The 26253-nt window shown below is 39.1% G+C and overlaps 1 protein-coding gene across 4 annotated transcripts in view; it reads left to right on the top strand.

The window, feature by feature from the left end:
- The window catches only part of PCNT (pericentrin), a 105116-nt gene that overhangs the window by 43330 nt on the left and 35533 nt on the right, over window positions 1-26253 (top strand). For 3 of the 4 annotated variants that reach the window (XR_015731211.1, XM_087882218.1, XM_034426866.3), the window contains exons 21-31: window positions 163-282; window positions 3427-3654; window positions 7482-7652; window positions 8431-8583; window positions 9956-10123; window positions 11446-12486; window positions 13245-13766; window positions 23067-23169; window positions 23646-23806; window positions 24192-24383; window positions 25965-26163. Coding sequence is in view for 3 of the 4 variants with exons in the window: in XM_087882218.1 (XP_087738344.1) it covers window positions 163-282; window positions 3427-3654; window positions 7482-7652; window positions 8431-8583; window positions 9956-10123; window positions 11446-12486; window positions 13245-13766; window positions 23067-23169; window positions 23646-23806; window positions 24192-24383; window positions 25965-26163 (3058 nt within the window). In the remaining variant the exon portion in view is untranslated. The remainder of the gene's footprint in view (window positions 1-162; window positions 283-3426; window positions 3655-7481; window positions 7653-8430; window positions 8584-9955; window positions 10124-11445; window positions 12487-13244; window positions 13767-23066; window positions 23170-23645; window positions 23807-24191; window positions 24384-25964; window positions 26164-26253) is intronic. The other variant, XM_087882219.1, reaches the window with a different exon arrangement.

The raw sequence follows: 26253 nt of genomic DNA, 5'->3' as shown, positions 1-26253 counted from the left end.
TTTTTCTAGCACTCTGACTTAAAGGTTTCTCGCAAAGTATAAAATTATGCTAATCTATGAAAAAAATAAATGTTAAAAATTAGTAATTAAATTATTTTGATTTGGTTTGAAATCTAAAATAGACTCTAATATCTGTAAAATTAACTTTCATTTTCTTAACAGAAGCAAGCTATTGAAAGAGAACATGAACGTGATGAGTTTCAAGAAGAAATTCAGAAACTAGAAATGGAATTAAAACTTACAACAAAATCCCAAGCTTCTGGAAAGTCCAGAACCTATTTGGTGAGTAAAATCATTGCATATCAAAACTATTTTTAGTGTTAACTTACAATATAAGTATTTTGTTGGCTGGGCAGCCTTGTGCTTGAAGCAAGCATTAAGAGAATCTATCAAAATGAAGAAGAATGAATGTTAGAAGTCAAATATGATCTGCTGTGATTGTATGCAGGCTAAATAGGAAAACTATGTTCCATTACAATAGGATATGGTGTTCCAATGAGTTCAGTATAAATGTTTTGTTTTACACCATTTTGTTGATGTACCATGGGCACCAAAAGATTTTAAAAGATTTAACAGAGAAAAAGTAAATTCAGCTACAGGATGGCAGAACTGAAGCCTCTCAGGCCACAATTTTAGTAGACTTTCCCAAATAAAAGGAAATGAATTAGAGGCACTCAGGGAGAAAGTGAAACTTTATAGGCTCACTCATTTCCTCCAATTTTTTTGCTTCTAATCAGCAATGAGTAAATGAAGTTGATGAGTGCTTACTGACAGAACAAGGAATAGAAATCAAAGTAGTGTTCTAATGCCATAGTTTCCCAAGCTTTTTCTGGTATCATTTTATGAAATGTGGCAATCTAGAGTATATAGGCTTTATGAAGATCAGAACCAGCTATAAATTAATCAGTCAACTTGATTCACTTTCCTCATTATCATGGAGCATTTAAAGGTTCCTGCAATGAAATCCTTACAGGTAATCCTCACTTAATGACCCTAGTTGGGCCCAAAATTTCCATCGTTAAGCTAAGCGCTTCTCAAGCGAAACTTCATATGACTGCACCGTTTGGCAGTTTCAGTATGGAATGGGACAACTCGCCACAGGATAATTCAACAAATACAAAATTTAAATTAATTTCAATGTGACTGTGGCAAATAATAAAATAAAGTCAATCCAGAAATACAAGAGTTAAAATAATTTTGACAAAAAAATGGTCACGAATAATAAAAGTAACTGAATGAAACAATTAAAACAGCATTGAATTGTCCCATGGCAACTTGGCCATAGTGAGTTGGCTGCAGTATGTTGGCCGTGGTGAGTTGTCCTAGATCAATTTCAGTAATCTCAGTTACTATTGTTAGTCCAGAATCATGCAGTCATTAGACCAGAATGTTCTGTCCCCCATCCTCACACAGACAAATGCAGTATCAAACGCCTGCCAATAATTTATTGTATAAATAGACCAGAATTCCTGGCAGACGAGAGTTCTGGCAGCTTACTGTAAAACGCCTGCCAAGTCCAATTAGTACTCCCAAAAAGCAGGAGATGCCTTATCTGCAATCCGTTTCCAGAGTGACAAATTATCCACAAGAGTTTAGTCCAAAATATATCTGAGTCGAAGTGCAGGATTCACCATGTGACTCTTTAGAGTTAAAACTTTTGTCCGTCACAAAGCCTACTGAGCAATCACGCCCCCTTTTATCCCTTGTGGGGTGTGGCTCAGTGACTCAGCTCAATTCCTGGCCCTCCCACGCCTCTTCCTTTGCTGCGCACGCTTCTCCCTCCGATGCTGCCTGGGATCAAGCCAGGATTCATCATTATCACTCTCTATCAATGGGTGCTCCGAAATGCCTTCCTCCTGGCCCATCCTAGGCTGTTTCCCTGGCCTTTGGATGGAACCTGAGGCATTGCCAGAGAGGAGGGTCCTGGAGAGGGAGGCCTTGTCAGTTCCTCCCCCTCACCTTCTGAGTCCTCTTCCTCCATGAGGACAGGCTCAGGAGTCGGAGTCACAACACAGAACCTCACACTTCTGCTGTTGTTGCCTCTGCTTCAACTCTTCCCACCTGCCTATTTCCCCCTTTTCTCTACTCTTTTGGCCAGCCTACACTCTGCCATCTTTGCTGTCCCTGCTACCCTATGCTCTTTTTACACTACTGCTGCTCTGCCCTTTGCCATGCATGCTCCACCAGCTTTGTCTTTTTCCTCCCACTGCTGACAAAGTGCATATGGCCTGGCCCTTTACAAGGCAGTTGCTGGCTACATGCAGATCATTGGAGATCTTGGAAGGGCCAACAGAGGGCATAAGTGGATAAGCAGAGACTATACAGATTGGTGGAAGCCATAGATGTATGGGGTAATGTTATTCAGTGCAGGCACAGTGCTATAGAGTAAGAGATTCAAAATAAATTAAAAATTAAAAAAGATTATGATCCAGAACTGACAGGGTAGATCACAAGTTGCTCCTGCTACCTTTTTTGATCTCATACTCCATAAGGAGTTCCTTGGGGGAGGTGGGGGGAGGTAGCAAGAGCAATTTGTGATATTCCCTTCAGCTTCTCCATTGACTTTGTTTCTGGGAAACCAGGGAATATCACAAATGGCAATCACATGAGTGCAGCTTGCAATGTTGTAATCATAACACCTGGCATGTCTGGATCATAATCTTTTTTTAATTTTATTTTATTAAAAGTTTTCTCTTAATATAAAATAGAAATAGAAATAAAGACAATGGAGAAAGGGGACAGAGGAGATAAAGTGAGGGAAGTGAGAAAATTTTTAAAAAGAAACAAAAAGCAGTAATTTCTTACTTTTTTCAGTGCAATAAGATACAGTACATAATAAAGCTCTAAAATCAACTTTTTTTTTTTAATTTGATTTATATGCCGCCCTTCTCCGGAGACTCAGGGCGGCTTACAATGTGCTCAGCAATAGCCTTCATCCTTTTTGTTATATCAATAGTACCACTAGCCATTAAACATTGAAAAGTTAAAGATGCATATTAATTAATTATAATTAGGCATACTGTTTTATCTAAGCCTCCCCCCCCCCATTCATTTCTGATGCAAGGCAGGACTACATGAGACCTATGTGTATCTTAGCATTTATATGACTGTATCATTAAAACTAGAATATGTTGAATATATAAATTGTCTACATTACAGGATGAAGTATAATGACTTGACTACCATACATGCATTAAGATTTATCTTTTTTCTTCCTTGTAATCTCTTGGGATCTTTCAGAGAGTCTCCAGTTGCCTTGGAGCAAAATACTTTGAGCAGGAGCTAACTGAATATAGGCCTTCGGGTTTTTAGTACTGCCAAGGAGCAGCTTTTGATTTGAAACATTAGATTAATCAAAGTAAAAATATTAGGAATATGGTGATTATTTTCTTATCGTTGGTGTTTCTTTTGTATTTGTCTTTATAGGTAGAATCGCTCCACAATGAAATAAAAGAGAGAGTGGATGATTATAACAGACTTTTTACAGAAAAAGAGCAAATAGAGGAACTCCTTGCTGCTCGTAATGAAGAAATAGAAAAGTTGGAAGGACAGGTCAGGGAGTTGCAGTGTCTGAATAAGGAGGTGGCAAAGAATGTTGATAAACATATGCAGGAACTGGAAAAAATGAAAAAGAAGGAAATTGAATTAAAAGAAGTAAGCTTAATTTTGTAATATTATATTTTTAGTAAAGGGTTTGGAATTTATACAGGACAGCTAATAACTGAAATTGTGCGCTTTTTTTCAAATGTACAAACTTCTCAATGAAGATGGGAAAATGCAAACAGGTAGTAAAGAAAAATGTAGCTACTCAACTATTTTGGCTTGGTCTACTAAGAGGCATGGGCATGTATTTGGAAGCATTGTGAGGGGCAGGAAGAGGTCTGAAAGCACATGACTGATTGAAATATAATCAGGGAATATCTGTTTATTTTGAATAAAAGGTAAAGGGGTCCCTTCAGATTTTACTTCACTAGTCATTGCCAACTAAGGGGGAACTGCTTATCTCTGTTTTAAGGCCATTGAGCCAGCATTGTCCAAAGACATTTTGGCGGTCATGTGGCCAGCACGATGTTACCTTCCCACCAAAGTCGTTCCTATGTATCTCGGATTTGCATGTTTTCAAAGTGCTAGGTTAGGAAGAGCTGGGGCGAGGACAGGAGCTCACCCTGTCACATGGTGCTCTGCTCTCGAACCTGGGCTGCCAGCTTTCCAGCTGTCAAGCCCAGCATCTTAATGCTGAGCCACCAGGCCCCCCTTATTTTGAATAGGTTTTTGTTTATTAATCATATCTCATTTTTATTATTGGTAATTTTCTTGATAAGAGCGTAAGAATATATTCTCATCAAGGTTTGATGGTCATCCCAGCTGGTCAGGTAAAGTAAATAGGTACCTACTGTATATTGGGTAGATGCTTGCAGTGGATGATCACTTTAGTAACTATGGCCAAAGTATCATTTCATTTTATATGGAAGAAAGCAATTGCAAAAACATTTCTTTATTTTATCAAGAAAATCACTCGGTTATACAGTATAAAGTGATTGCCAGTATAATGCCAGACATTAGTTCTCTCAGGTCAGATGCACTCAGCATCGTATTGAGAAAATGCTGAGGATCTAACAGTATCAGTGAAGTGGTTAGATTAAAGCATTCAGGATAGCCAGTTGCTGATGTTTCTGTGCAGACACTGGACACAGTGAAAACACTGGATAATGAAGATTTTGCTTCCTGAACACTTTTGGGTATGTCTTACAGATTTTTGGCTGCTAATCACAAAAATAACCTGTAATTTAACCTATTGCTTAATGTTCTATAGAAATCTTCTGTTTTTACATAATGGCAAAACGGAACTGTTGTTGAAGCACATCGAGTACACCAAATGCAACTGAAATATCTATGGAGATCCAAAAGTAGTGGCTCTGCTGCTTGAAATGCAGCTCAGATATACCAAGTACTGTTGTTACATATGCAGATGGGACAGCCGTGCAAGAGGGTCACCTTACATTAAAAAGAAATAACCACTCTGAAAGAATTTGGTTCCAGGAGAGAAAAATGTGGCCCATGAACCCTTGTTGACACGGCAAATATTTTTGCCTCCACTTTACATAAAACTCACTGATTAAAAATGTTGTTTCCAAGAATAACTGATGCCAAGATTAAGGAAGGCTTTTGTTGGTCCACAGATCAGATACATTATTAGTGTCAAGCAATTCAAAGATCTGTTAGTCAGGCTAGAGAAAATTGCCTGGAATGCATTCAGGGAAGATGTTGAGAATTTTCTTGGCAACTATAGAGCACCAACATACATTCATCTGGTTGACAAACCTCTTATGGCACATGTGACCATGGAATTCAAAATGTCACTAAGATTCATTTTCTGTATGCACTCTTGGACTTCTTTCCCCAAAATCTAGGTGCAGTCAGTGAAAAACATCATGAAGATTTTCATTAGGATACTGCCATAATCAAAAAATGATATCAGGGCAACTGGAATCCATTAATACTGGCTGGCTGGCTATTGTTAAACACTGCAGTGAGGAGCAACTGGCACTTGAGTACAAACCAAAATCATCAGCTAAACACTTCTGCCCCTGTTGAACTCATGCAGCATGTCAGAAATATTAGTAACTAAATACATTATAATAATTGAAAATTAATTTCATACTCTCAAGATTCCTATGTGATATGTCCTCCTGAAATTATATTTGTGTTCAGTTTGAAGGAATCTATGATAATCATCAGAAGGTTTCCAGAAAGCAAAACTTTTGAAAAAAGTTGTCCAGTGAAATTAAAGCGGGAAAGAAGAATTATAGTGGAAATATGGAACATAAAGAACATGATCATGGAAAAACTGAATGCAATAAAATATGATATCCGTGAACTGTTTATTGATATCTTAAGCATCAACAAATAGAAATGGCCTGGGATTGGACATTTTCAGTCAAAAGATTATACTGTTCACTAGCTAGGACATGAAAAACAAAAAAGTACAGCATTGCTTCAGGAAGGATTTAGCAAGGACAATGGATATAATGCAAACAGTGACCAAATAATACCAATTAGACTTCTTGGACTTTAATATGAAGATTATCCAAGTTTATACTCAATGACTGATGTAGAAGAAAAGGAGGTTGATGAGTTTTATGGTCAAGTTCAATCTGAAAGCGAACACAACATGTAAGCAAGATGAGTTGCATATGATTGGAGACTGGAATGCCGAAGATGGAGATATTGACAAAAATGTAGTTGGACTATGCAGCTTAGGAAACAAAAATGAAACAAAAGAATTATTCACCAACTTCTGCTGATCACATTGCAAGATGACCAAGGCCTGAGAGATTGATTTCAGGGACCCATGATCCAGGAAAGAACGCAACTAGCATGCAACACAAAATTGCACAGAGTTTCTCCTAGCTACAACTGCCTTCTTCAAGCAAGAGTTGTGAGTCTAGGAAGAACCCCAAGTTGTGCATGGGATCTCTCTGGTGCAGTGCAACCCTATCCAGAACTAAAGAGGATCCATGAAACTATAGCCACTTGGAGTCTTATCAGAGTTTAACCAAAGTCTGTTGTTCCCATCCAGACCCCATAACCTCCAAGTACTGCAAGATGGTAGCAATAGCAACATGTGGGTCACCTGGATGACAATATGAGTATTGTCAAGAAAATTGATGATGCCTCATCCCAAAGTGATAGATGATGTCTCCCAGCAGCTATCTGTAGATGTTAAAGAGGAGCGCAGAAAGTACCAAGCCCTGCATATGTCACAAAGGAGTGGCCAGGGACTGGACCTTTCAGTCTATCAATACTGATTAGGACCAGTCTTAGAAAACAGCCAAACCAATGCAAATCTGTGCCACTTAGAACTTGCAGCCATACCAAAAGGCTACTATGGTCAGTGGTATTGAAGGGTGCTGAGAGGTCAAGGAGAGCAAGGATGGATGCATTATTCCTATCACACTTTTGCGAGATTATCAAATCACAAGTGTGATCAATACTGTTTCTCTCCTGGAGCCTGCCTGAAATGCAAGTGTTCAAAGGGTAGCAACGATAATCAAGGGAATAAGAAGCTAAGTCCACTGGAGAAAATGTTTATTATGGATTTGAGTTAGTGAGATAACAGTTCAATATTTCAAAAAAGGACTTCCAGAACGAAACCAATTACCCAGAACAGTGAGGGAAATTCTCTTTATTGAATGTACTCAACAACAAGATGTAAAGAGTAGTTTAACTACTTTCTTTACTGGGAAGGGGGTATTGGACTGGATTGCCTAATTATAGGGCTTTGTGAACTTTAATTATCTTCAATTAATTACATATTAATACATATAAAATCCTTTCAAAAGATGATCACATGATTACTGACTAGAGCAGCACTTGCCTCTTGCTTTTGTTGTTTCTAGAAAGCTAAAACATCAACATGTATGAAAAAATATTTATTTATACAATATTTACTTATTCAAGCAATTTTTGATGTTTTACAGGATAAAGGAACATTACAGCAGCAACATAACAAAAATTTAATTCTGATTTCTACTTTGCAATCTAAACTAGATGAAGTTAGACATAGAGTACTTACTGATACTAATGAGGATCATATAATGCTAAAGGAACAACTAAAAATACAAGAAGAACTTACAACAAAAGAGAGAGAGGTACATCAAATAAAACTCAGTGGGAACAAATTTCATGTTGATTATTCTCATGTGAAAATATAATTAGCAGTGAAAAATCCTATTCCAAGAATATAATTTATAAATGCATAATGTCTTTTGTAAAAGTCCACAGATCCTTTTTCTTTTGTTTGCAGATGTTTATACAGATAATCCTCATTTAAAGACCATTTTTTCAGCAACTGTTTGAAGTTACAACAGTGCTGAATGAGATTTGCGACCATTAATCTCTGCCTCCTGAAACATCCCAATTTAGTTTCTATCCATCATGGGCAGATGGAACAATTGATTCTATCTTCTCTAAAATACAAAGAATATTAGGTCTTATTTAGTTCTCAGAAAAATCTTCATGGTTAAATGGAGTCTGCAGAAAACATTTCCATACTTGCACAAAATGCCATTTGTTTAATTTCCACAACCCATAAAAAGAATTAAGTCTCTTTTTAGCATTTTCCAAATTCTTTCTTACTTTTCTGATCTGAGGAAAGAAAGAAAAGCTGGAGGTTTCCTTGATGATTGCTTGTAAACAATGAAGCTAGCGCATTCGTCACCATTTTTTGTAAGAGAGTTTTTAGCTCAGGTTTGCAAATCTGGGTGTAATTTTCTTTCTTTTGATAGATGTTTACAGTTTAGGAGTCATTCTAACTGAAATATATATAATTTATATAAATAAATAATGTGAACTTTTACAAAGATATGTTGATAGAATGACTGAAGATAGTAATAGTTTGTTTAATTCCATAATTTCATTTTGCTTCAGGTTGCTGATTTATTAGAACAACTTGAAAAATTTAAAGAGAATTTAATGAATAAAAATGAAGAAATCTTACAGCTGAAATCAAAGTTAGAAGTGGAAAAAAATGCTAACATCAACAAACTAATCCAATTGAAAGAAGAAAATGCACACCTGAAAGTACGTCTGCAATTTAATTTTAAGGAAAAATAGTTTCTTTAGAGATTGTGTTCCTAGAAACTACCTCTAAATTACCTTAATTACGGAGAAAACATATAATGTGTTTTTGGGAGAATTTGCTGTAGCAATGCCACGAAACATTATCGGTAATTAAAACTAGACCTAGAGTTTAGATCTAGTTTAGGTGCACAGCCTTTTTTAAAGCAAATAATAAGCATGAGTAAAATTAGAGAAATATTGCACTAGGAGAAGATGGTATGCAAATCCTAAATTTAATTCCAGTGTCTCTGTTCAAAATTGGACTTCTTAGGAGAACAGATACGTTTATATTCATTATATGGTTTTCAGAAAGGAATGCAGAGCTGTTTTTTCCATTTACATTTGTTGAAGTGCTAACATTGGTGTTTTGATAGACTTCCCATCTAATTTCTAGGAAAAATTGAAGGAACATTATTCATTTTAAAAAAATAAGACTTTGTTATAGATTGAAACTAGTGTAGTATTTTACGGCCTGGCTCCCTTTGAGTTAGAAATTTATCACTCAGTGATTTTTTGGAAATAGACATAAAAATACAAATATAGCAATTTTGCTCTGACTGATGAAGTTATTTGGATTAGCAACAAAACGTCTCAGATTAAAAAAGATTGATCCAGTTGCCATGATTCAACCTTTAGACACCTTTGGCCTGGACGATTACAGTAAGTCCTCATTGACATACAAATAAGAGCAAGGAACCTAAAAACATAAATATAAGTAAAATTTTGAGGCACTGAAGGCTGTAAATTTTAACAGAATTATCTTTATACTTTACATGCTAACTGATGTCTATGTTGTATATAGCACACATCAAAGTATATTTTGCTTTTAAAGTGCAAGGCTCGTGTATCTTCAGCTTGGGAGTATAAGTTTCCCCCATTTAGAAGCTATGTTTCAATCCTGTTTGTAGCTTGATGTCTGAGCTCAGATTCTATTAAGGCTAAGAGAAAGAATCTTGAAAACACAATCTATTTCCTAGAAAATAGGAAAATGCAATAGCTTTGTACTTTTGAACAGAATTACATAACAGTGCAAACGTATTTTGTTAAATTTTACCCATCTGCAAGCCAAAAGTTGTTTTAATCAAGGCTATGCTATCTCATAATATTCCTAATAGCAGAGGCTATTTGTTCCAATTTGTTCCAAATATAATTTGTTCCAAATATAAGAGAGAAGGTACTGATTTAATACATATAAACTAAAAAAAAGTATTATTAATATTTTCCACAATGTGGGACATATTTGGAGTTTCAGCATGCAGTTTTATTTTTGTCAACAGTAAAGGAACAGATTGTGATAGATTGATCTGTCTAACACAGACCTTTTTTCTGTTAGGAAAACATTGAAAAATTGGCCATACGATGTCAAAATCCAGGTGAAAATGAGCTGGTTATTCTGCAGTTTCTCAAATCCTTGCTTGAAGAAAAAAATCAAGAAACTGATCACCTGAATGAACAAATTGAGAGACTGGAACAAAAAATAGAGAGTAGCAAGGAAAATGAGGTAACAAATACCACTTTTTAAAATTTGCCTTATCTATTGATATATATTAAATTATAGAGATTCAAACAGATATAACAACAAAATTGCCAGAAACTCAAGCAGTGAGAATATTATTTTAGAAGTTTCTACTGCTAAAGTTCTAAAATACTAGATTTTATTTATTGACCTAAATAGAAATAGCACTTAGACTTAGACTTTTCACAGTGCTTTTAGAGCCCTCTCTAAGCAGTTTACAGAGTCAGCATATTGCCTCCAATAATCTGGCTCCTCATTTTACCGAGAAGGGATGGAAGGCTGAGTCAACCATGAGTTGGGAAAAATTGAACTGCAGCCAGCAGTCAGCAGAGATAGCTTGCTGCATTCTAACCACTGCACCACCACAGCTTATGTGACAAATATGACAAATACAGGTAGACCCCAGTTTATGACCACAACTGAGTCCAAAATTTATGTTGCTAAGTGAGAAGTTTGCTAGGTGAGTTTTGTCCAATTTTACTACTCTTCTTGCCACATTTGTTAAGTGAAATACTGCAGTTGTTAAGTTAGTAACATGGTTAAGTGAATCTGGCTTCCCTGTTGACTCTGCTTGTCAGAAGGCCAGAAAAGGTGATCATATGACCCCAGGACACAGCAACTGTCATAAATATTAGTCAGTTCACAAGCATCTGAATTTTGATCAGATGATCATGGGGATGCTGCAGTGGTCATAAGTGTGAAAAATGGTCATAAATTCGCTTTTTTTTAGTGCCATTGTAACTTTAAACAGTCACTAAATGAACTGATGTAAGTTGAGGACTATCTGTAAGTTGAGGACTATCTGCTTGAGTCATCATTTCTTTTCAGCCCACAATCACGTTTTTATTTGAGTTTCTAATTAGTTTCTACTTCACAATATTAAAATTATTGATTGATTGATTGATTGATTGATTGTTTCGATTTATATGCCGCCCTTTCTCCGGAGACTCAGGGCGGCTTACAATGCTTTAAGCAATAGCCTTCATACTTTTGTATATACCTGCTTAGTAGGGTTTTCGCCCCCCACCCCCCCGCGGTGTTCTTTTTTATACAAAGTCAGCTTATTGCCCCCACAATCCGGGTCCTCATTTTACCTACCTCGAAAGGATGGAAGGCTTGAGCCTGGTGAGATTTGAACTTGCAGTAATTGCAGGCAGCTGGTGCTACTTAACAGCACTTTAGTCTGCTGCGCCACCAAAAGATCTTAAAAAGATCTGTCCACATAGATCACATAAAATAAAATATGTTTATAATATATGTTTAAAAATAAAAAGATACGTCAGAACTAATGCATAGTAATATTTCAGGTTCTCGAAAAGCAAATGCTTGAAACCGAAGTCATGAAATCAACTATAGAAGAACTTCGTAGTGAGAAGGAGCATTTGTTAAGAAAAAAAGAAGATGAAATCGAAGAGCTTCGTAAAGTAATTAAGAAGCTTCAGGAGGAGTCAGGAGCTCTTATACCTATTTATCATGAAATTGAAAATGGGCAAGGCAATCCAAATTATTTTTCTTTGGAAGAACCAGAAGAGAATCTTGATAATAAATTTAAGGAAGGGTCACAAAGTCTTTTAGAAAACGAAAAAGGTGATGACAACTGTGTATGGCTTAGTAGCAGTCAGAATGAACTTCAGAAACAACTAGAAATGTCTTTGATGGATAAAGAAACTTTGCAGCAGCTGCTTAATGAAAAAGAATCTCAGTTTAAAATGGAATTTAAAATCCTAGAACAAAATTTTGAAAATGTTCAGGAATCTTCTAGGCAGCACTGTTCTGCGTTAGCATCTTTACAGTTGTTATACAAAGAAATGCAAGAACAACACATGCTTCTGAAGGTGTATGTAATGCAAAAGGAAGATGAAATGAAAGAGATGAATTCATGTAGTCAGGATCTTGAAGTTCACCGAAGAGAGAGAGAAATGAAACTGTTAGAGACAGAACTACAACTCCAAATAGTGTCAGAGCAGAATGTAGAGCAAGCAGCTAAAGTTCAGCATACAACCGAAAATATTGTGAAACTTGAAAATGAATTTAAAATTATGACACAAGCACTGCACAATAACGAGATCACTTATCAAAGAAAGATAAGTGAACTTCAAGTTACTCTTGCAGAACTGAAGGCTGAAATTAAGAAAAAGGTGGAAGAACTAGAATTACTAAGGTCTGAAAAAGATCTGTTTCACTCACAGCTGAAGATCCCTATGGAAAATGACCGAGACAATTACCAGAAAAAAGTTGCATGTCCTAATACCCTTGATGTTCATGCCTTATTTTCCTCTGAAGAAAAAGAGAAAGGGGAAGATTTAAGTAATATGCTTTCCGCATCTGCTGATTTTTCATTCCCACTGGTAGGTATTAACCCCAATTATTGCTAAATCTTTAATAGACTCAGAGGTTAAGATAAACATCGTTAAAAGAAACTCAGATGTATAGGAAAATTATCAATCATTTTTCAGTAAGCAGAATGTGCCTATCACCAGTAATACTAGCTTTTTTTTTTTTTAATTTGATTTATATGCCGCCCTTCTCCGAAGACTCAGGGCGGCTTACAATGTGCTCAGCAATAGCCTTCATCCTTTTGTATATTTATACAAAGTCAGCTTATTGCCCCCACAACTGGGTCCTCAATTTACCTACCTTAGAAAGGATGGAAGGCTGAGTCAACCTTGAGCCTTGGTGAGATTCGAACCCTGCAGTAATTGCAGGCAGCTGGTCTTAATAACCAGCTTAATAACAAGGTGCCTTAAACCCCTGTACTACCAAGGCTCTTGCCAAGCCATCATACCAAAACTTAATATTGTTATGATGCATCTTTACAGACTTACTCTAAACATATTATCAAAAGAATGGGTCAGTATATCTAATTGGGGGGAAAATACCACAACGTTAGGAAATTTCAAACAAGTTAACTTTGAAGTATCACTGAATGCTAGATGACTAGGAAAAATAAACTTTTCTGAATTCATACTGAGAAATGTAGTTGTGCTTCATTTTCTTTTATAGAAAGCATGTTTGCACAAAGCTCCCTATTTTCTGTTTTATCTCAGCTAATGTTAGGAAGTATTCAATTTACAGCAATTTTCTAAAGATTTGTATTATTTTACAGGAAGAAGATAGTGTGACTAATCTGCAGATCTCGAGCAGAAATCCAAATATTCACAATAAACAACTGCAAGACATCCCTTTTATTCAGAGGAAGCAAACAGATCATAATGAAGTACAGCAAAATCTGAAACTTCTTTTTAAAAATATGTGGCAATCAAATCAGGATTCTCAAAACTCACAAATCTCTCAAACAATACCAAATTGCTTTCAGAATATAATCATGAATAAAACTTGGTGGGATTCTCCTGAGAATATGAGAAAAGAGAACCAAAATTTAGACTTTCAAGCGAGTATTTCCCTAACACCCTTCTCAGAAGTTGATATTATGCATAGTATAGCCTTTGAAAGCCTGTGCTCGGAGAACTCAATCATCCAGGAAGACACCCCTAGAGTTTTAGAATGTCCAGTTTCTTATTCTAATAGCAGTGAGGATGCAGCAGCCAATCCCGACTTTTTGTCTTCTGTGTTCTCAGAACCCACCTCTTCTGTTAACAAGTGCAATGGTCTACAAGAAAATGTATCAGTAAGTAACTAATTATTTCCATATTCACATTGTTTTGTTGCTGAGTCATGTATCTTCAACAGTTCCCATGGAAACTAAATGAGTTATGAATGGTAATTACTTTGTCATAGTCCTTTTTGTATCATTTCACCATGAACTCTTGTCAGGAAAGCAAAGGTAATTCTCAGATAATACTGCCGTGGCCTTTTAATAATCAATTATATGTAAGTGACTCCTTGAAAGTAAATATAATTACTTTAGGAAGTAATAAACACAATTGCAGCAATCTAATCTAATAAGAGAGCTATTATAACAGTTGAATGTAGGATTATTCTACCCATTCGTTAATGATTTCAAAGAAAGTGTTACTGATTATCTTGTGCATGCTTTGAAAGTGATTGGGAAGAAGTGCTTCACTTTTTTCATAAATGCAGCATCTCTACATATTAAAGCAGACTTTCCCTTTTTTAGGCTTCTGTACAAGCCTAAAAGAATGCCAGTCTGCTTTTAAAAAATTAATTCAATATGATTCTTAAAGCAACTACACTTATTTCAGGTTGACATGAAAACCTAAAAAAGGGATTACTTTTATGGTTAGAGAGGTGCTATAATTACACAAGATCCAAAATATTTCTGAATAATATTTGATTATATTGATTATGTTGAATCATGCAAGTTATAAAAGCAAATTTGTATAGATTAAGCCAAAAGCTTATCTACTCCAGTACCTTGTTTTTGCCTGGAAAATTTTCAAAGGATTTCTCATGGAAGCCACATAATTAGTGCATTGGTTGTTGGATGAAAAGGGTGATCAAAATGAAAAAATAATGATGGGAAAAATTTGAGAGAGGAAGCCTTAAATCTACTTATGTCCTGGGATTCAGAAGAATAGGCAAAGGCATCTGATGAGCCATACCTTAGCAGGTGAATTCTCCTCAAGACCAGGTGAAGTTATATATGGTAGATGGAATCCAATGAAAGATGCTTAGTCAAGATGACTACTAGGCATGGTTGAATGAAGCAGATAAAATCTAGATCAGTCACTGTAATTTTCCTGTGCGCTGCTCCCACTATCCATGAATGGGTTAAGTCCTTCAGCCTTTGGCAAACAACTGAGTGATATTTAAAAAATTCTCCCCTTTCCGGCTGCAAAGCCACACCCCCAATCCCATGATACCCCAGTCTTCACTCAGTTGTTGGCAAACGCTGAAGTGATTCCTGGGGGCTTGTGGATTTTTATCCAGGGATTTGTTTTTCCCTTTCACAAGGGACGCATAGGCTTTTGATTTATTTTTGAGTATTTTCCTTTTCGTGTTTTGGCTTGCCCCTTGGAGCACGAGAACAGCAGGAGCGCTCATCAGTTGGGTGGCGGGATCGGAGGTTCGGGCCGCCCACGCTTCAGCGCTCGGCGCCCTTTTTAAATCATTGCCATTCGCCATTCATCTCAGGGCGAACCCGGCTTCTCCTCAGCGTGGTGGGGGTGCGCTTGACACGGCAGCCATCCCCATCATCGTGACCGTCTCGCAGCTGGTCGTCAAAGGCAGACAGGTCGGAGCGGCTGAGGAAACGCGGAGCTTAGACTCAGGAGCGTCGGTGAGCCATTGCGATCCAAGTTTTGCTGTAAATACCCTCGAACTCTCTGATGGCGCGCGGCATTTGGTAGGACCTTCGGGCCGCCATTGTGAGTCCGCCACCTTATGCCGGCTCCCCGGTACTTCGCGCCACATGCGCCCACCATTTGGACGGACCCTCGGGCTGCCATCTTGGGTGTTTTTCAGACCGGCTCTTCTCATTACCGGCCCCTTTGAACTTCGTGCCTTGTGCGCCCGCCATTGGGACGGACCCTCAGGCCGCCTCCTCTCATTACCGGCTCCTTCGAACTTTGCGCCTCGTGCGCCCACCATTGTGACGGACCCTCGGGCCGCCATTTTGGATGATGAATTTAGACCAGCTCCTCTCCTGACCATCAGCGACAATCTGCCGGAGGTTCCAGACATTTGGGGCAGTCATCAAGAATTAGGAGGGGGAAGTGACTTCAGCCGGGGAACCCTTGCTGTAGAAGGTGGTTTGGGGGACCTTCGGGCCCTCAACAGACCATAAAAGTACAAAAAAAAAAAAAAACCGGGTCATATACCCTGCTGAACAACCATGTCAGACTCTCCCCTCTCCTCTGACCTGGAGCTGGAATCAAGCCCACCTCGCAAGGTGACCAAATCAGCCAAAAAGTGCACTGGGAAGCGGGCTGAGAACTCCAGCCGCAAATCCAGTGCGGACAAGGTGCAATCCACACAGGACAGAGATGCCTTAAGACGCCATAAAGCACTGGAGCGCCAGTGCGCCAAGGCTCAAAAGGCAGTGGCGGCAACACCAACCATGGAGACTGAACCCTCAAAAGCCGCGCCCTATGCATCAAGGGAGGCAGGCCCCAGAATTACAAGCTTGGCCTTGACCCCAGTGACTCCCGATCCAGCCAAGTCGGGCCACTCTACTCCACGCAAAAGGTGTCTCCCTTTCTTTACCGGACATCTCAGCGGCTGGCTCACCAGGCCAACACCACCATGTGGCGGAGGCGACCTATACACCAACGGTGGCAGGCCTACGGGCGCAAGGGGGCCCTTACTGGCAACTCAACTGGATTTTCAGTCTATGTTTTCGTCAGCATTATCATCACTCCTGGCTGCAGGCTTGCAGCAGGCTACACAGGTCCCCTTACAGCCATTCACGGCCCAGGGGACGCATCATCAGCATCATTCTCAACTTCAGCCGCCTCAAATTCAAGCATCTTCATCAGAGGACTCAGAGGAGGGGCCAGAGGACATTGAGTTCTCAGAGGACGAGGTGTTGATGCCCGATACTCCGGCATTCACCGGTCTGTTCCTCCCGGCCTTGTTCAAGTTACTCCTCCATAAGGCTCGTCTCATGACTAATCTGGGAGTGCCCAGGGAGGTCAGGACATGCAATCACACAACCGTGGGGCCCCACGACGCGCTCTTCAAATCTTCTAAACCGGAAAAAGAATATACCCTGCCCGCAATTGTTCGCAGATGTAATCCAGAACCCCTGGGGTCAGCCGGCTTTGCTAACGACACCCAGCAGTTTGGACAAGAAGCTGTACTGTTCTGCCCCGGAACTGGAGGAGTTACTAGCCCTTCCATCAGTGGACCAGCCGGTTGCGACCCTGTCTTCTTCCTCGATGATCTCCACGGATGCCTTGGACGGGCTCAAGGCGGAGGACAAAAGGGCAGAGTGGGCTTTTCGCAAGTCACATCAGGCGGCGGCCTGGGCGATCAGATCAACAACAGCTATGTCCTTTTTCAACAGGGCATCTCTCATTTGGCTTCGGCAGCTGCAAGAAAGGCTTCCTCCCGAGGACACCAGACTACATCAAGACATAAATAAAATAGTAGCTGCCACCGAATATGCCACAGATGCGTCTCTAAATTCGGCAAAATTTGCCTCAAGGGCTCTTGCTTCTACTGTCACGGCGAGGAGACTGTTTTGGTTACGCCCCCGGAAGGCCGACCTTAAGGCAAAGTGGAAGCTGGCTGCAGCCCCGTATAAAGCACCTGAGTTATTTGGGTTGGCTTTAGAACCCGTACTGATCAAGGACAAAGACAAAAGGAAGGTGCTTCCGTCGTTCTACCGCCATCAGGAGCGCAGCTACACACCATACCCTCTCCAACAGCCCTTTCGTCTCAACTCAGGACCCAGGGGGTCCTCCTCACAGCACTCCCAATATCAGGGCAGCAATAGTATCAAGACAGACAACAGTTCCGAGACCAAGGCCAAAACCAACAGTCCAAACGACCGTTTCGTGGGACCGGATTCAAAACCGGCAGAAGGGGGAAGTGACGCCCAAGCTGCGGGCCCTATAGGCGGAAGACTCCACCTCTTTCTCCAGCAATGGGCCCAGTTAACCTCGGACTTGTGGGTAAAGCGCATGACTTCTTCTGGACTTTCTATCGAATTCTCAGGTCCTCCTCCCCATCATTTCTTGCGTTGCCCGACCCCGCATTCAAAGGAACTCAAGCTCCTGATGTCTCAAGAGATTGCCCACCTCTTGGAAATCAGGGCCATAGAACCAGTACCACCGAACCAACACACCTTGGGGTTCTTTTTTTTTTTTTAATTTGATTTTTATTATTATTATTTATTATTTTATTATAACATATAGTGATACATTCGGTACATTTTCGGTTCATTTGTGCAATTATATACATATATACATCTACATGCATTATTACTTGTCTTTTATTTGATATTGTTTCTTAAAGCTAGATTTAATTTCAAAACACTTAAAGATAATAGTGCTCAACTCTCTAAGACTAAATATAATACTATTCATATAGATTTTGTTAATTAATTAATATTTAATCTCTATTTCCTTCTTTATTTCTTTTCCCCATCCATTCGTACCACATGTCCCACACGCTATAAAATTCTGAATCTTCTCTGTCATTAATTTCTGAAGTCAATTTGTTCATTTCGGCGCACTCCAATATTTTTCCAATAACATGTTCTTGAGGTGGTATTTGTTTTTCTTTCCAATACTGGGCAAAGGAAATTCTAGCGGCTGTCAGAAAATGTATAATTAAATACTTTTTCTTTTTTGCATATTCAGTTTTCAAAATTCCCAGGAGAAAGGCTTTTGGGTCGAAATCAAAATTTTCTTTTATTATTTCTCTAATCCACATCCATATCATCCTCCAGAATTTTTGTGCCTGATTACATGTCCACCAGCAATGATAAAAAGTACCCTGCTGATGGTCACATTTCCAACATTTAGGGCTCGAATTGGGGTAGATCTTCGCTATCCTAGCTGGGGCCATATGCCATCTATAAAACAGCTTGTATTGGTTTTCCGTCGCCTTTGTCATTTTAAGATTATTATTCCATATTGAATCCCATTCGTTCAGATTTATATTCTGTCCTATATTTTTGGCCCATGCTAACCGGTTCTTTAACTACTTCCTCTGCCATATCGTACTCCAATAAGTAATTATATAATTTAGCTAGAATTTTGTCGTCCGTACCCATCCATATCTTGTCAAATCCATTTATGCTCTTTTCAATGCCAAATTCCTCCTTATCTTTTTTATATCTAGATTTAATTTGGTTATATGGCCACCAGTCTATAGAAATACCTTGTTCCATCAATTCTTCCCTTGTTTTAAGAGCTTGGGGTTCTATTCAATCCTCTTCCTCATACCCAAGAGTTCCGGGGGTTGGAGGGGCATTTTAAACCTTAAAAAATCTGAATCAGACAGTCCAGTACCGCAGGTTCAAAATGCACTCCCTCTGGTCAATTCTAGCGGGAGTGAGACAAGGAGACCTTCTTCAGTCAGTCGACTTGCGAGACGCCTATTTATACATGCCCATTCACCCAGACCAGTACTTGAGGTTCAAGCACGTGGGACACCACTTCCAGTACTGCGCAATGCCCTTCGGACTCTCGTTGGCACCCCGCACCTTTACCAAGTTGATAGCGGTGGTGGCAGCCAGACTCAGAGCCATTCCGGTTCAAATCCTCTGCTACCTGGACGACATTCTGGTCCTCTCGTCATCGCACAACCAGGCGGTCAAGGACATGAAACTAGTCTTGAAAGCGTTCCAAGAGCACGGCTTCACGATCAACTTCAAGAAAAGCAATCTTCAGCCTTCCACCCGGCTCCTTCACCTAGGAGCAGTGATAGATTCAGTCAAGGGCCAGGTATTCCTGTCTCCAGACAGGGTCCACAGCATTCGAGACCTGATAAAGCAGATCCTGGCCCGGAGAAGAGTACCCTTACTCCAACTATCACGTCTGCTCGGGAAGATGGTCTCCTGCTTCGGCATTGTACTGTGGGCACGCAGGCACTCGAGGCCCCTCCAATGGCTCTTACTCTCCTTCCAACGGGCGGGCAAGGCCAACTCGAAGCACGAAGTGTGGTTACCTTCCCAGGTCCGCCTTTGCCTCAGTTGGTGGACGTCAGCCTTGCTCCTCAAGGGCTGCAAGTTTCTAGACATGGACAGGTTGACCCTTATGACAGACGCAAGTCTTCGAGGGTGGGGGGCACACCTCCACAACCTAGTGGCACAGGGCCAGTGGTCACAATGAGAACAACACAACAGCATCAACCTCCTGGAACTCAGGGCGATCAGGCTGGCCTTACTCCAATTTCAAGCCGCAGTACAAGGTCAGTACGTATTGATCCTGACGGACAACATCTCGGCCAAGGCACACGTGAACAGAGAAGGGGGCACAAGGTCCCGAGCTCTGATGTTAGAGTCCGAGGCCCTGTTCAGCTGGGCAGAGAGACATTGCTCTCAATCAGGGCAAATCATATCTCGGGTTCGATCAATGTCAGTGCCGATTGGCTCAGTCGAGAAATGATAGATCCGGCAGAGTGGCAACTCCATCCCCATCTATTTCGGGAGCTCTCCTCCCGATTCGGGACCCCGGAGGTAGACTTATTTGCGACTCCAGCCAACACCTAGCTGCCCCGCTTCATGTCTCATTACCCAGCACCCCAGGCGCAGGACCATGATGCTCTTCGCTGCAAGTGGCCCAGCGGCCTGTTATACGCATTCCCACTGATTCCACTTCTACCACGTCTCATTTGGAAGTTGCTGACCGAGAGGGCCAACCTACTTCTGGTGGCTCCCAACTGGCCTCGAAGGATGTGGTATGCTGACCTCGTGGCACTATCCGTAGACCCACCGTGGGTGATAACAGCACACCAGGTAGTTCTGTGCCAATGGGCGGTAACTCACCCAGAGCCTCAGTTGCTTCAATTGGCGGTCTGGCATTTGAACGGGTCATTCTAAAGAAAGACAATTTGTCAGATAGGGTCGTCAGTACCATCCAGGCGGCCAGATGGCCCTCAACGGCTCGCATTTACGAGGCCTCCTGGCGGGCTTTCTGCCGCTGGTGTTCTAGCCACCATGTAGATCCCACAGCAGTGGCGGTACAAGACATCCTTGAGTTTCTGCAGATGGGACTAGACAATGGACTGGCCCCGGCTACCCTAAGACGTCAAGCAGCGGCCTTGTCAACGGTCATCACCTGCGCACCCTACCAGTCACTATCGCACCATCCACTCATCAAGGACTTTCTACATGGTGCTACGAATTTGTGCCCCCCTACGGTGCACCGCTATCCAACATGGGATCTACCTCTAGTGTTGCGGGCCTTGATGGGCCCCCCATTTGAACCTTGGGTCAGTTGCTCTCAAGTACTTGGCTTTTAAGGTGACCTTTCTCCTGGCTATCCCCTCGACTAGGAGAGTCTCAGAACTGGCGGCACTCTCTATTCGAAAGGATCTTTGTATCTTCCGAGACACCACAGTGATCCTACGTCTGGACCCCTCCTTCGTGCCCAAGGTGAATTCCTGGTTTCCAGAAACTCATCTTGCCGGACTTTTGCCCGTCACCTCGAGACCACAGGAAGAAGCAAACCGTGGAGTTTGAGCTTGGGTATATCCCATTCATGGATAGTGGGAGCAGCGTACAGGAAAATGGATGTTGACTTACCTGAACGTCCCTTTTCTGGGCGCTGTGTACACTATCCATACCCTCCCTTGTTTTTGGGCTGCCTGCCGGGTTGTATTCCTAGTGTTAAATTTCTGTTTGAAGTTGGTTGCTAATAAAGTTGTGGTTTATTTTACTCGACAGTTGTTTGTCGTTCGCTGCGCCTTCGTTCAGACTAGGGTATCATGGGATTGGGGGCGTGGCTTGGCAGCCAGAAAGGGGGAAAAAATTTATCACTCAGTTGTTTGCCAAAGGCTGAAGGATTTAACCCATTCATGGATAGTGTACGCAGCGCCCAGAAAAGGGACGTTCAGGTAAGTCAACGTCCATTTATTTGGGGTCTTGACAGTGCTGGATACTTAAGTTTTTCCTAATATCATAGAAGATTGTTGCTTTAACAAGAGAATTAAAACCATGTGAAGCTTTATGTAAGCTATCAAGAACTGTGGTATAATATTCTGACCGATGCCAAAGAATCTGATTTCCCTGAAAAGAAAGCTGAGTTTTTCAATTCAGATTTCTGTATGCCTGAAGAGATGTAGTGTCTGCCCAAGGGTCATTCTCTAAGTAAGAAAATTATTCTTAATCTTCTCTTATTGGGAGTCTCTAAAAGGAAAAGATTGAATTTCTCTGCAAATTTGGGTAGCCAGCACATGGGGCAATTGTAAAAATAAAAAGTACATTTAATAATTCAAGAAATTAAGAATAAAGAAAATATCTTGAGGAATTTGAAACTAGTTTTCCTATCCCCTTGCTTATGTGTAATTTCCTTTCAAGCTGCTCAATTCTAATGAGAAAGTAGAATTAAAAAAGGACCAGGCACTCCCTTCCCTTCATACCACATGATGATCTGCACTCAGATGACCATGTGTTTTGTCTTACAACATTTTGTGGAAGGCCCTTTAATTTATATGGCATGCTCCTTTTATACTGAGGGAAAATTATTAAAATTTTGCAAGAAGCATGTGTTATGTGAAGCCTGTTAATGTATTACTGGTAGAAATTATGGTGGGAGAGCAGTTCATTGCCCAGTGAAGCTAGAGCTCTTACCTGAGCAGCGGTACTGAGGAGAACATTCACTTTTCTTATGTTCCAGGTCTTATTCAGTTGAATGTTTCCCCTGTTTAAATTGATTTTTTCCTAATAGGATATTTTTTTTAGTAAAACTGGATTCTTGCAGTATTGAATCTGCTGCTTCCAATGCTCTGGAAAACATTGGGAGATTTTTACAATGCTCAGGATTGGATTGAAGTATTGGTGTATCTAAAAAAGATCACCCTTCCGCAGAGCTTCTTATGAGAACAAGAGTTTCTGTAGAAACCTATTTTCCTCAGATGAGTTCTCTACAAGTTGGGGTGCAAATATATCATTTTAGTCACTGATACGAGGATCACCTACTTCAGGGTTCCTTTGGGTTCAGTATATTATGACTTGTATGTAAAACGTGTAGCATATTGCTTCAGAATATTCAGTAGTGGGGACTCATTTAATTCTTGAGTGCAAAGACTAGCACTGTGTTTGCACAGCTAATACTGTACAATGTTAAATACCATTGGTCACATTAACACATAGCCTTTAGAATATTATAGTGTACTTTGAAAAAATGTTCATAAATTTATGTTTCATATTGTTTCAGCTATATGGTTATGTGCAACTTGTGACTATTTTTAGAACAAAAGGATGGAAAGAGATGTTATTTAATAACATGGGTTATTAAATAAATAAAAGCAAGAGTGGTTGTAGATCAATCGTTAACATACCTAGGAATTCATTCCATTTTTCTTTTCTTTTTCCTATTATGATATCTAATAGGTAAACAACACTGAAGTCTTCTCTCTGATACCACCTAAGTTACAAGATGGTCTGAAAGTGACAATGTCCAGACTTCAAAGTGCAAGCACTGAATATGGAAGCAGTGAGTTCATGGATACATATTTCCTAGAATTAACTCTGTGGCATTCCATGACAATATTCTGGCCTAACAAGGATATGGAATAATTTATAAAAACAGAAGCTGTAAATAAAGTAGTTAAGTTAGACAGTCCTCTCCCCCCCACAAATGATCATCTACCTGGGAAAGATGCATTTCAGTACCCATAATCTCTAGTTAGCATGGGCAAGGACTTGGTTATATGGGAGATGAAATAATGTGTACTAGAGAGCACCAGATTAGGAAGTCATTTGAATAGAAATTAAATACAAAAAGCTAACAGCAAACCACAAGCATTAGAAAATCATGCTACCATTTGGTGCACTTTGGCCCTCACAGAGGACAATAAACATTTTGCCTTTTGTTGTTCTATATACTTTATTATTTTAATTACTATTATTTTAACAAGTTGCATCAAAAATAAAAATGGAAAAAATAACATATTTAATACTCTTTTTCAGATACTAGTTTAGATTTGATACTTCAGCTTAATCAGGCAGAGCCAGAAAATAAGGTATGCCAAAACAGCAATATCATGGCTCCTCTGCAGTGTTTTGGAATGACTCCAGATGTCACTGCACCAACAGTAAAAGAAACAGAAATGATGTCGCAACAGTTGATGGTAATGTCTCATGAATAAATAGGTGATCTACTATCTATATGAAATAGCAATATTTTAAATAAGGTATTTATTGATTTCAACAGAAGACAGAATTTAAAGAAAAGTTTTCCATTTACTCTGTCTTCCTTTTAGTATTTTTCTTAACATATAAACAGCAACTGTTGCTGGAAATTAAATTTGTACTTCCTCCATCACAAAAGCCTGGACATGGAGATGAATAATAATAATAATAATTAAAGATTTCCTTCTCCTTCAAGGGCACAGCATGTAGGAATCTTAATTTATAAATTGCAACATAGCAGAAAGTCAAACTTTCAAATGGTAAATGCCTTGCTAAGTGTTGACCTTTTGTTCTCATTAAGTAATATATTTAATTCTTTTTCAGACTGTGCTGAAGATGGTATATGATGAGAGTTACAAAATACTTGTTCTATCAGAAAAATCTTTACCTCTTGATGATGGTGATAAGATTCAACAAGGTCCATCAGTGGAGGGTTGGCAAAGAGAGAGACTAATCTTGGTTGATAAAGTACAATCACTGAAGAATTATCTCAAACAATCTAATAAAGAAAACAAGGTACATGGATATTATAATATTTTTGTTTACAGTCACTGTAATTATTAATGTATATAATTAATACGTAATTATTACATACAAAACGATATAAAAATTACAGTTGCCAGTTCTTTAGCTAGTGTTTGCTTTCATGTGCATCGAGTTTTTCCCAAGAACCTATTATATCATGTATCAATATTGTTATGCATAGAAAAGCAAATTCTAGAACTAAATAAAAAATGCTGTAACTGCCAGAAAACTAGTCAGATTGACAGGATATAACAAACCACTAATGACCTCTTGGAAATTTAGTTCTCACTTGAGTAGTTAATCCCACTTGGGATTAAACAATTATGATCTGCATGGGCAAATTGTCAGAAATAAATTCTTTCTCCAATCTTTTCATAAGTCATCATTTAAACCATAAAAAAACCTTGATAAACCAGGACATTTTCCGAACAAGTTGCTTTGGATTGAGAAAAACTAAACTGTTCCTCCATTACACTTTGCCAACCATTGAGCATGGAGTTGCTGTAGAAGTGGTATGGCAGTCAGTGGCACAGGAAATACTATGCAATGAAAGGAAGAATGAATTAAGTTAAATACCAATGATTAGGGTTATGGCCCACAAACAGTGAAGGAATTAAAGCTGAAAAAGGATGCTTTTTTCAGCAAGACAACAATCTGAAGCACACCTCAAAGTCAGCAGCTATGAAGTATTTACAAGAAAGAAAGATAAAGGTTGGTATGTTTACTGTCACCAGATTTGAATATTATTGATAATCTGTAAGGAAGTCTCAAGCATGCAGTGCAAAGGAGACTTTAAAAATATTTCTGAAGTAAGAGAGTTTTGCAAAGAAGAGTGGGGAAAAGGACGTATAGAAAGCTGACTATAGGAAACATTTGGAATAAGGATGTGTTAAAAAGTACTGATTGAAATCAGATTCAAATATTTGTATCTGTCATGTTCACTATTTTCCTATTCTGAATCTACAAGTAAATGAACATAACTAGTAAATATACATTAAAATTTGCAGAGAATTTCAATAACAACTTTGTATCATGTATATGTTGTACCAAGTTCCATTTTTTAAGGATGAATTGAAACATACAATTATACTAAATGTCTAAACTTTTGCCTGCAACAGTAAAGTGAAATGATAATTTTCAACTGCCACATTCTGTTCACTAATATGAAGCAAACAGCTGTGTATGGCTATTTTTTCCCAGTGTTTTATTTCTAAAAAAAATTAGTCTGGAAATCACATACCATATTGAGAACAAAACAATTATATATTAATTGTCTCAAATTCCTATTTGAGACAAATTGTGGTTCACTGAAATATGCATGCATGTACACATGCAAATCCAAACCAGTGCCAATATAAATAACTCATATTAAATGTTTTATTTTTCCCTAAGGAATCAGAAAAACTCTTACAAATCTATGTAAATTCAAACGGCCTAAAAATGTAAATGATATGTAATTCATAGTTTGAATTAGTTTTAAATTCTGTGCTGTAAAAAATACGCATGTGAATTTACATCTTTTAAAAATCTACCATATATTATTTCAGTGTATGAAATGAACTTTCTTTTCAGGAGGAGCAGCAACCAAAGAGAGTCATGGAACATCTTTCATCCTCAGATAGGGGCAGCTTGCTTTCTGATATGCAAGATCTTGAAGTTCAGTTGAGACTTACACAACTTCAAAGTCAAGAGAAGTTACAGGAACTCCAAGAAACACTTATAAATACAGAGAATCATGGGAAAAAGCAAGAACAACAGCTTCAAAGACAGGGTAATGTATTTTTCTTTTCTTCTCATTGTTAATTTTAATTAATAAATAAATGTTTATATATTATAATATTCAATAAATAAATATTAAACA

Source organism: Pantherophis guttatus, chromosome 1, assembly GCF_059756535.1.
Source record: "Pantherophis guttatus breed Tessera chromosome 1, ASM5975653v1, whole genome shotgun sequence".
In the NCBI taxonomy this organism is placed as follows: domain Eukaryota; kingdom Metazoa; phylum Chordata; class Lepidosauria; order Squamata; family Colubridae; genus Pantherophis; species Pantherophis guttatus.
The sequence above is the reverse complement of the archived record's forward strand: the minus strand, read 5'-3'. Positions and strand labels throughout refer to the sequence as shown.